The 12,677-nt window shown below is 40.3% G+C and overlaps 1 protein-coding gene across 1 annotated transcript in view; it reads left to right on the top strand.

Moving 5' to 3' along the window:
* Positions 1 to 12,677, top strand: part of g (adaptor-related protein complex 3, delta 1 subunit-like garnet) — a 580,467-nt gene that overhangs the window by 442,394 nt on the left and 125,396 nt on the right. Inside the window, exon 21 of the mRNA XM_067141336.2 lies at positions 4,869 to 5,013. Coding sequence (XP_066997437.1) covers positions 4,869 to 5,013 — 145 coding nt within the window. The remainder of the gene's footprint in view (positions 1 to 4,868; positions 5,014 to 12,677) is intronic.

Here is a 12,677-nt window from a genome sequence, read left to right on the forward strand (position 1 = left end):
AGAGGTCACTTTAGCGAACATCAGGGTTTCTATCAATTTATTCATTAATCAATAGTCTTTCATCCTGTTTTTCTTCACATGGCCCATCTACAAAACAGTTGCCAGGAAAACATAAAGAGTCTCCACGGTTATGCCTTGCCACTTATCTAACTTCAACTTTTCCTTTACGTCCATATTTCTTGTAACAAATTAGTACTTCACTTCTGTCACTATGGAGTTCATAATATTACGATCAACAACTTCTTTGAAAATCGACACTTCAAGTCTTGAATCATTGTCATTATTAAACCTCGGATTTTTAGGCGCTAAAATATGTAAAAATAGGTTCTAAAATACCATACATACATACATACATACATACATTATCATTATAGACTGTTATGCCTTTCAGTGTTCAGTCAGCAAGCCTCTAAGAATTTACTAAACGTCACCACAATCCTCGATTTGCAACTAGTGTTGTGGCCTCATTTAGTTCTATATCTCTTATCTTTAAATCATTAGAAACCGAGTCTAACCATCGTCGTCTTGGTCTACCTCTACTTCTCTTACCCTCCATAGCAGAGTCCATTATTCTCCTAGGTAACCTATCCTCCTCCATTCGCCTCACATGACCCCACCACCGAAGCCGGTTTATGCATACAGCTACATCCATCGAGTTCATTCCTAAATTAGCCTTTATCTCCTCATTCCGAGTACCCTCCTGCCATTGTTCCCACCTGTTTGTACCAGCAATCGTTCTTGCTACTTTCATGTCTCTTACTTCTAACTTATGAATTAGATATCCTGAGTCCACCCAGCTTTCGCTCCGGTAAAGCAAAGTTGGTCTGAAAACAGACCAATATAAAGATAGTTTCATCCAGGAGCGGACTTCCTTCTTACAGAATACTGCTGATCGCAATAAAGCTGCATTAGCTTTATTACACCTTGATTCAATCTCACTTACTATATTTCCATCCTGGGAGAACACACAACCTAAATACTTAAAATTATCAACTTGTTCTAGCTTTATATCACCAATCCGACATTCAATTCTGTTGAATTTCTTACCTACTGACATCACTTTAGTCTTCGAGAAGCTAATTTTCATACCGTACTCATTGCACCTATTTTCAAGTTCCAAGATATTAGACTGCAGGCTTTCAGTACAATCTGCCATTAAGACCAAGTCGTCAACATTGGCCAGACTGCTTACCACCTTTGTACCTAACTGAATCCCTCCCTGCCACTTTGTACCTTTCAGCAGGTGATCCATGTACACTGTGAACAACTACAGCCTCGTCTAGCCCCTGTAAGTACCTTGAACAAAGAACACATTCTACTATCAATTCTCACTGCAGCCCAATTGTCAACATAAATGATTTTAATAATCTACCTTTAATTCCATAGTCCCCCAGTATAGTGAACATCTTTTCCCTTGGTACCCTGTCACATGCTTTCTCTAGATCTACGAAACATAAACACAACTGCCTATTCCTCTCGTAACACTTTTCAGTTACCTGGCGTGTACTGGAAATCTGATCCTGACAGCCTCTCTGTGGTCTGAAACGACACTGGTTTTCATCCAACTTCCTCTCAACGACTGATCGCACCCTCCCTTCTAAGATGCCAGTGAATACTTTGCCTGGTATACTAATCCATGAGATACCTCGATAGTTGTTGCAATCCTTCCTGTTCCCTTGCTTATAGATAGGTGCAATTACTGCTTTTGTCCAATCTGAAGGTACCTTACCAACACTCCATGCTAATTTTACTACCCTATGAAGCCATTTCATCCCTGCCTTCCCAGTATACTTCACTATTTCAGGTCTATTTTCATTTATTCCTGCTGCCTTATGACAATGGAGTTTATTTACCATCCTTTCCACTTCCTCAAGCATAACTTCACCAACATCATTTTCCTCCTCCCCATGAGCTTGGCTGTTTGCAACACCACCAGTATGATTTCCTTTTACTTTGAGATGATGTTCAAAATATTCCCTCCACCTCTCCAGTGATTCCCTGGGATCTATTATGAGTTCACCTGAATTACTCAAAACACTGTTCATTTCCTTTTTCCCTCCCTTCCTAAGATTCTTTATTACTGTCCAGAAAGGTTTCCCTGCTGCTTGACCTAGCCTTTCCAGGTTATTACCAAAATCTTCCCATCACTTCTTTTTGGATTCAACAACTATTTGTTTCGCTCTGTTTCTTTCATCTTCGTACAAATCCCTGTCTGCCTCAGCCATTTCTGATAAGCCTTCTTTTTACATTTACAGGCTGCTCTCACTTCATCATTCCACCAAGATGTTTGCCTTTTCCCATCTTTACACACAGTTGTTCCTAGGCATTCCCTTGCTGTTTCTACTACAGCATCCCTGTATGCCACCCATTCGCTTTCTATATCCTGAACCTGTCTACTGTTCAAAACTTCTCACTAATCATATCCATGTACTTCTGTCTAATTTCCTCGTCCTGGAGATTTTCTACCCTTATTCGTTTGCAGACAGATTTCACTTTCTTTACCCTAGGCCTTGAGATACTTAGTTCACTACAGATCAGATAGTGGTCTGTATCATCGAAAACTTTCTGCAAAAAACTCGTACATTCCTAACATATTTCCTGAATTCAAAGTCTTAAGATATAGTCTATTATGGATCTGGCACCCCTAGCCTCCCATGTCTAGCGGTGAATAGCCTTATGCTTGAAGAATGTATTCGTATCAGCTAAACCCATACTAGCACAGAAGTTCAGCAAACGTTTCCCATTCCCATTAGCTTCCATATCTTCCCCACATTTACCAATCACCCTTTTGTACCCTTCAGTTCTATTCCCAACTCTGGCATTGAAATCGCCCATTAGCACTATTCTATCCTTGCTGTTGACCCTGACCACGACGTCACTCAATGCTTCATAAAACTTGTCAACTTCATCCTCATCTGCAACCTCACATGGTGAATACACGGACGCAATTCTTGTCCTAATTCCTCCAACTGACAAATCTACCCACATCATTCGCTCATTTACGTGCCTAACAGAAACTCTGTTGCATGCAGTGGTATTCCTGATAAAGAGACCTACCCCAGACTCTGCCCTTCCCTTTCTAACACCCATCAAGTACACTTTATAATTTTCTCTCTCTTCCTCGTTATCTCCCCTTACCCGAATATCACTTACTCCTAGCACATCTAGATGCATCCTCTTTGCTGACTTTCACCTGCATAGTAGTGCACGCTTACAGCGAGCTGCTTGGCTTCCTTACGGAGCCTAATGTCTGTCAGTCAATCAGAAAATCTCTACACTTCCCTTGGTTTCGCTGAGAAAGTTACTTTTGTATTAGAGTCTCCTATGGAATATATTATTTCTGGAACAGTTTACTGTGAAGGAATAGGATATGTTATCATGTTACAGTATTCAACTCCCATCTCTGTCAGTTATGGTACATAACTAAATACTGCCAAAATTGTAAATAATGTTGTAAAATAGAATAAAGTTTGCTGTAGGCCTAAGTAACAAACACATTGCACTGTAAATAGAATTTCATTTCTTTCCTTTCGGGCATATGCTGTCTACCCAAGACACCTGTGGCCATGTGGATGATACAGCTTATCCCAACTTTATTTTGATAAGTATTATTGTGGACTTTCCTTAATTTTTATTATGTAACGCTGATAGGCGACCAAATTTCAGTGTATTATGCCATCAGGCATTAAGCAATAGTTGTGCGACATTTAGACAAAGTGTCTCATAGTGCATTGGCACTGCCAGTGGCTACAATTAGCCTATGCAGTGGCCTCCACGGTATGCATTAGCCATGCGTCTAGGTAGATGTGCTAGGTACCAACTGATGAGCCCAGCCTAGCACACGGGGGTGAAACGCTGGCAACCAGGAATGCGTTAGCTGGAAAATTTATAATGTCTAATAACAGACCATTTATATTGGTATTATTGCAAATACAGTCATGAATGCCGTATCATTTCTTTGCAATACGTCAGGCTTGCCTTAATTTCAGTTATCAGAACCTCTAACTTAAATGCCACTTCTGTTTTTAATAACTTTGTGATAACCCCAGTTTTGTTTTTCCTGCACCAGTCCAGTAACAATCCTACAACCCTATCATTTTTATTCAATTTTCCTGTCGTTGATCATTGTCTTACTGTCATTGCCATACGTTACACTCGGAAATACCAAACTTTATTGCAGCCTATACATTTTGCCTTGCATAAAACTTGCAATTTCAAGTTCATATCATAATATCCTTCTCACCTTTATTGAAAAATGGAAGTGAAGAATACAGTCTCCTTCTCACACAATTTGCCAAGACTGGAATAGCAACCAAAAATGAATGCATTAACACAAAAATGCCAGCGCAAACAATGATAGATCACAGGCCAGAAATTGGAAAGTACAAAAATGTATCCTTGTTAGGAACCCTTTGTTTTCACGTAAAATCTCCATCCAATGTATTGCACTCAGTAAACCCTTCTTACTGGAAGAGAGTGCTTGTTTTGTGCAGTGGTCAGGACATTTATCAGATAATAACTTAATGAAAGTTCTTCAGAGCTAAAAGAGTAGCTACAAAGGAAGTGGTTACCATGAAATTGGCTGGTCAGCAGTCATCTTGGCAGGCTGGTGCCCTTAATGGGCTGTTGTGCTGGGTTTAATTTTTATGTATTTGTCATGGAATTACTTACGTAGAAGATTGTGATCTCACTTGGTGGTCATGTCAGCTACGTGGCCACTGCAACTGGCTAGTAAATTGAAGGATTAAGTTAGAATGCCGAAGGTGTTTATTGCTTCCAGCCTGGTTCTATTTAAAATATTCTATGGAGAATATGCTGTTTACCTAAGCCATTTTTAACGTTAAATCCTCTCCCTTTTCATTTTACAGCTGGGAGATTGGTTGAGCCCTGATCCTTCTGGCTACCAGTTGGTAACATCAGATAGTGAAAAGCAGAACATTGCTGAAGGAGGTGACTACGTAAATGGGGAAAATAAAAAAGGAAGTAAAAAAGAGAAAAAGAAATCAAAAGAAGGTAAGTTCTTCATGTGATGTAGAAGTAGGAATTAATTTTCTTGAAGATATACCTGGCTACATACAGAGGGCCGCTGAAGGGTGTTAGTTAATGCATGGGTTCACTTATATTCTTATATTATGAAGCTACTTGAGAGATAAATGATTGGCCAGAAGACCAGGAGGTTCAACAAAATCCTACCAAGTTAGAACTTTCTCTCCTTGGCTTCACACTAAACAGTTTCTAAGTATACAGAGTACCACATTGCAGAATTACACCTTTGAGGCACTTGGGTGTAATGATGATGACAGATCTGGGTTTCTTTCAAATTTGGGAGCACAAGAGCTGAGTGACATCATCATCAGTCTACTTGCCAAGGCAGCTGTGGTTCTCTAACACTGACAGGTTTTTTGGCTGCACTAGGTTTGGAAAGGGATGGGATTGAAAAAGTAGTGACAATGGCTTTAATTAAGATTATAGCTTCAGCATTTTCTTTGGGACCTAATTGTGTCCTTATAAACAAGTGTCATTATAACCGATATGTGTATTATCAGTCGAGTGAGGTGGAAAATGCTACAGAACAAAATTTGGCTTTTTTTTAGAACATACATTATTTTTAAGCTTGTTATTAAAGTGCAAAATTGAAATACATACAACATAAAATACAGTATTAAATTTTATAAGAGATTTAGTTCATACAGTTCACACCTCAGCGCTGACCTCTATGTGGTATAGACCCTCTTTTCTTCCATAGCCGCCGACCTCTATACGTCTTGATTAATAAATTTCATGATGTTCCGTATTGATATCTATAGTATGTCATAGAAAGAAAGAGATAAGGTGGATCTCGACCTCCATACATGGTATAGACCCATACATGGTTTCGCATTTATGGCTATAGCGCGAAAAGTTTTGGAGTTATGGATATTCAGATTGTTTTGTTTCCAAGAAGACATTTTCAGGTTTATCAGTGTTGTAAATAAGAATTGAAAATTGTCAAAATGTAGTTGTTTTTGCAAGGATAAGTATCTGTCAAGTAAGTCTGAGCACTAATCTCTGCTTTGCTTCATTCTTTCCCACAGAATAAAATAAAGAAATGATGATCTGAGAAGTTTGTCTTTTCGTGTGATGTTCTTTGCTCTATTTTTACATTAAGAGTGCGGTTTATTTATTATATTAGTCTTTATTTCTCGGCTTGTAATATTTTGGTAACTCCACGAGCGCTTTGTGTAGGCATCAGTTAGTGCTGCTTTCTGTCATACAATACGAGAACCAGTTGTTCATGGTATATATCTCGTTTGAAAGACGATATCTCGACCTTTTATCTGAAATATGTATTGAGTTGGTTTGTTTCGTCATAAATATTCCCCTCATTCAGTTTCTTCCTGCTGCTTTCGGTCTCGCTGCAGCTTCGTCAGTCCTTGTGACGCGACGCGCCACGCTCAATGGCTAGCCCCAGCCGTGGTTTGACTGACAGTAACGTGCTTAAAATATTGTGTAATTCAGATGAAAGTTTAGTCGTAAGTAGTAGTGACAGTATGAGCAGCAGTGATAATGAAACAGATGATGTGGCTGCAACAGATGCAGTGGTAAATGATGAGTGACGATGAGGAGGAACCAGTACTTGGAAATTTTGTGTAGGATACTATAGATGGGGCCGATGACCTTCAATGTTAGGCCCCTTAAAACAACAAGCATCATCAATGATACTATAGATAATTATGCAGGTCAAAGGGAAATTTTCAACAGTGAATTCTGATTCCTAAATTCTCTAGTAATATTCAGACAAGTCACAGGGACAAACATTGAGCAGTTATCTTATCGGGTTCAGCTGGTGGAAGGTTTGTTTACAAAATACGCTCGCTCAGGCAGGGAACGAAATATTCAAGGCCGGAGCGCATCAGATAATACAGTTCCAAGGTTGCAGGAAAGACATTTTATCAGGAAATTAGCACCCAAGAGTGAGAAATCCAAACCTCAAAGATGTATCGTGTGTTCAAAACACGGCGAAAAGGAGACGTCGGTGTACTGCTGCCAGGAGTGTGACTTGGGTCTCTTGTCTTGAACAGTGCTTCGAACTCTATCACACGAAACTATATTACTAAGGAAATGTGAAACAATTATGTAATTATCTGCATGTACATAGTTCTATCATAAGGAATTCCAAATTTCATGAATATCGGGCTACTCTTATACTTGTAGTAATGCTTTAAGTGAATCAGTGTATCTCATCCGGCCGCGGGGTAGGAAGCTCTTGAAATGGCTGCGACGCTGAGGGGTTAAACTTACAACTACAGTACAGTATGTATAGTACTCTCCAAGCTTCTTCATTTACTCACTCACTCACTCACTCACTCACTCACTCCGTAGGCTTCTGAGGTACGGTGAAGTCCCCATGCCGATCTCACAATCCTCTTCCATCCTTTTCGATCTTAAGCCTGCTCTTCCCGGTTATCAGTTCGGAGGGTCTGGCATACCATGTTGATCTCCTCCTAGGTGCTTTGGGGTTTTCCCGAAGGTCTTTTCCCATTAAGAGATCCCTTGTATAGATCTACTGGTGCTCTGTTATCCTGCATCCTCAGTAACCGAGCTCGATAGCTGCAGTCATTTAAGTGCGGCCAGTACCCAGTATTCAAGTGATAGTGGGTTCGAACCCCATTGTCGGCAGTCCTGAAGATGGTTTTCTGTGTTTTCCCTTTTTCACACCAGACAAATGCTGGGGCTGTACCTCAATTAAAGCCACGGCCGCTTCCTTCCCACTTCTAGCCCTTTCCTGTCCTATTGTCGCCATAAGACCTATCTGTGTCGGTGCGACGTTAAGCAACTTGAAAAAAAAAAAAAACATCCTCGGTACATGTCCACATGTCCAGCCCAGCGCAGTCTTCATTAGTAATGATAATAATAATAATAATAATAATTCATTTTTGTCTGTCTGCTTCTGCTATCGAGCGATTTGGCTACGCAGGTTGGGTTGCATGCATTTGTGAAATGGTGGGTTCAAGCCCTACTTTCTGCAACTTTGAAGATCTTTTTGCGAGGTTTCCCATTTTCACACCAGGCGAATGCTGGGGCTGCACCTTAACCTTTTCGTTGCCGTGCTTTGATCACCAGGCGGCGAATCCTCTGAGCCAGGTTATTTTGAAGGAAGAAGCAGTTCTACAGTTAAATGTTTACTGGTACTATTACTGGAATGTGTATCTACCCTTTATTCCAGTTTCCTGACGTGGTGTTGGGGATGGGGTGAGATGATTTTATGGCATGTTTTACGGCTGGCTGCCTTTCCTGACACCAGTCAGAGTTGGGAAGCTAATGAAGATAAAATGAATGATGGTGAATGAAATTAGGCAATGAGGTGGAAGGAATTGGCTGTGGGCATATGATTAGGAACTCTCTCTGCATTTGCCTGGAAGTGGGAAAAATGGAAACCACAGAAGACCATTCTCAGGACAGCCGATGTGGTGTTCGAACCCAGTCACCTCCTGAATGCAGAGCTTGGCTCCATAGCCTTTCCAGAACTGCTGTCATCAAAATCGTGAACATTTGGGAAAAGAACCTACCTAACGAGGTGGTAACAATTCCGGCTTACCGGACTTGAGGGAAATAAAATACCTCTCGCGGACCAAACACACAACCCCTTGTGGGTGGGGGACGCAGACAAAGAATACACCCACGGTATCCCCTGCCTGTCGTAAGAGGTGACTAAAAGGGGCGACCAAGGGATGATTGGATTAGAACCATGAAACTACTTGTGATTAGTACCACCACGCGGGGAACACCAAGGGTCGCAATTACTTGCACGTGGTCCACTATGTCGGGTACCAAATAGATTTGTGATTAGTAGCACGCAGGAGCACCGTGCGGTCAGGCTTTTATGGTACCTGTGATTAGTAGCACTTTATGAGCGACACCAGGGTTCTGGCTTGCCTATGACTAGTACCCACTATATAAGGAACACCACGGGATAGTACGAGTCCCTGTGGTTAGTACACTTATGTGATGAAAATCATAGGTTTGCGTTGCCTGTAAATGGCGCCGCTATGTGCAAAACACCATAGGTCTGTATTACATGTGCGAATTTCATTACCTGTGAGTAGTACCATAATGTGTGGAATACCACGAGTCTACGATACTTTTGAATGGTACCACGCCATGACAAATACCATCATTCTACTTTCCAAGCGATAAGTACCATTATGGGAGGCCAATGACCTATATTTTGGACCCCTTTAGCTTGCAAGCATCATCGATTCAGTATTGATCTATAGAAACAGTCCCTTGGTCAGTATTACTATTGTTTTCCGTCATTTTCTGAGACTGAGGCATTGCGGGTCGGCTCCACTGATTGTTTTAACTTCATATCCATCCGTTCATTCTTCGTCCTCATACTATGAATTCTGGTCAGTGGAGGATTTTGGATTTTTATTTTGTCATTGCATTTCGTCTCATTTCGTACCATCGGGGGCCAATGACCTAGATGTTAGGCCCCTTAAAACGACAAGCATCATCATCATCATCATCATCAATTACAAGAGTTTCTTCATAACATTGAAAGCAAGTATGGTGATATTCTGTATTACAAAAATGTGCAGTGTTTTAAGTATAGGAAATGTGTTACAGCACTTCTGTGCTCTGAGGAAAGAAATAACCCTCTTCATGGAAATGCACAAACGAACCACTAGAAGAACTAAACAATGGAAAATGGATACGAGATTTGGCATTTCTAGTTGATCTCACCGGCCACATTATTGATCTTAATTCCTCCCTATAATGTAGAGGTCTTACAGTTATTCACCTCTTTGACTGTGTTGAAGATTTTAAGCGAAAAGTACTGTTCTGTGAAAGTCAGTTCGTGAATGAAGAGACAGCACATCTTCCCACTTCAACTGCAGAGTTACGTCTAGCTCCAAACTATTCCAGAAAAACATTACAAGAATATAAAGGGGTTTTAATGTCACCATATGGTGAATTTGAGAGTAGGTTTCACGATTTTCAGCCATTAGGAAAGGATCTGCAGATGTTCACTAAACCCTCTCAGTGGATGTGCAAACTGTTAGACCAGAACTGCAGCTAGAGCTGATTGACTTACAGTGTGGTACTCAAATTAAAGATAAGTTTGCAAACGCAAACAGTTTCACTGAATTTTATGTTAGTTTTTCACGGGAGATATTTCCTAGATGCACTAATATAATGCACATATTTAAAGTATATATTGAGGTCAACTTACTTGTGTGAACAGGTGTTTTCATTAATGAAGATTTGTAAATCTAGACACAGAAGTAGGTTCACCAATGAAAACTTGAAATATGCGTAGCGACTTGCCAGTATGCAAACGATAGTACCAAACATTGACAAAATACTATCTAAACGAGCCCCCAGGTCCCTTGAAGGAGCAGTACACCAATGATATGTTTCAGTTTGTGATTTTAATTTGTTGTCACAGTCATAAATGCCATACAAATATTGAAATGTATGTTGATGAGAGTGCAAAGAATGTGTACAAATCACATAAATTGTATTTTCTTTCAGTAAATGTACGTGTCCCAAAGTTTGTTACTTAATCATGAAAATGCATTTATTCAGGACATATTGCACACTGCTGTATATTTCCTTTGTCAATGAATAATTTTCTTGTCGTCTTATTCTCTGTAATCTGTGCCCTGTTCATCTCGCATGATCCATGCTCCAAAATAATAATAATAATAATAATAATAATAATAATAATAATAATAATAATAATAATAATAATAATAATAATAATAATACTATATTATTATTACTTTATTACTATATTATATTATTACTATATACTATATTATTATTACTATATTACTATATTATTATTATTATTATTATTATTATTATTATTATTATTGCTGTTGTTCATGTGGTAACATTTTTGAGCGGTTACTGCAAGTACAGTACCGCCACGGTATGCAACCCGCCTGTTCGCTGCTCTCTTCACACGTGAGACAACCATCAACGTGTTTGTATGGATTTTGAATATCCGCGCTTGGTTTCACTTTCTGCGGTCAGATCAGATTTGACTTTCAATAGTAGCTGATAATACGAGATGTAGTTGGTCTTGAGTGTTCGAAATTCGACCGGTAAATTTATCTACGAGGACGGTTTGAAAAGTTCTTGGAATCACCGCTAGATGTCAGTGCTAGAGCAACGAGGTTCCCGCGCAATAATCACACATCCTTTGTGAGTGAACACGTGGCGCATCAGTGCTCTAGCTGCAGGAGTATGGTAGTGACGACTCTTTGTTGTTGTTCCCGCGTAGTGATTTGTGACAATGGAAAAAACTGAGATTCGAGCAGTGATTAAATACTTTGTAAAGAAAGGTATGGAAGCAAAGGAAATTCATGCCGACTTTCAGAACACACTGGGGGACTCTGCTCCTTCATTTTCAACTGTTGCCAAGTTGACCAGCGATTTTAAATTTGGTCGGGAGAGCTTGGATGATGATCCGCGTAGTGGACGGCCAAAAAGTGTTACGACCCCAGAATTTATCGCAAAAGTGCATAAAATGGTCATGGAGGATCGTGGACTGAAAGTGCGGGAGATTGCTGAACCTGTAGGGATGTCTTCTGAATGGATATATTATATTTTAACCGAAGAACTGGGTATGAAAAAATTATCCGCAAGATGGGTGCCGCAGCTCTTGACATTGGACAATAAACGCACCAGATTGGAAATGTCCGAACAAAGTCTGGCCCGTTTTCAATGCAACCAACAAGATTTTTTGCGCCGGTTTGCGACTACAGATGAAACTTGGGTCCACTAATATACCCCAGAGACAAAACAGCAGCCAAAGCAGTGGAAACATGCTGATTCACCACCACCACCACCAAAGAAAGCAAAGGCAATGCGTTCGGCCGGAAAGGTCGTGGCCTCAGTTTTCTGGGATGCAAAAGGCATTTGCTGATAGATTATCTTCCTACTGGCCAAACAATTACGGGGCAATGCTGTGCAAACCTCCTTGACCAACTACAGGAAAAGATACGCGAAACAAGGCCTGGTTTGGCAAGGAAAAAGGTCATCTTTCATCAGGACAGCGCTCCACCGTACACAAGTTTTATTGCCATGGCAAAACTTCATGAACTGTGGTACGAATTGTTGCAACATCCACCTTATTCACCTGATTTGGCACCATAAGACTTTCATCTATTCCCCAAGCTGAAAATTTTCCTCAGTGGACGGAGATTTCTACAAGGGAAGAACTGACAGCCGAATTGGAGAGGTATTTTGCAGGCCTGGAGGAATCACATTTTCGAGATGGGATCTAGGTATTGGAACATCGCTGGACCAAATGCATTAGTCTACAGGGAGACTATGTTGAAAAATAAAAGCAGTTCCACCAAGGTAAGATACTTAATTCTAGTACATTCCGAGAACTTTTCAAACCACCTACGTATAATCACATTATCTATTATCACCATGCTTTTGTCACCTGTTCGACCTCAACTGCTACTTCATTCAATCAGATGTTCCCAAACAAGTAGCAGGCTGCAATTTTGAAGAAAAGAAATCCGTCCAAAGTAGCAGGCTGTGAATTTATATAAAACAACTTTAGTAACTGTGTCTGCTTCGTAGCAGCTGAAAGGCTTTGTTTGTGTGCGTGTGTAACCAAATACAATAGAGACAATACGCGACACTCTGCGAGATATCGAGGGACAGCGATT

This window comes from Anabrus simplex, chromosome 2, assembly GCF_040414725.1.
Source record: "Anabrus simplex isolate iqAnaSimp1 chromosome 2, ASM4041472v1, whole genome shotgun sequence".
Lineage (NCBI taxonomy): Eukaryota > Metazoa > Arthropoda > Insecta > Orthoptera > Tettigoniidae > Anabrus > Anabrus simplex.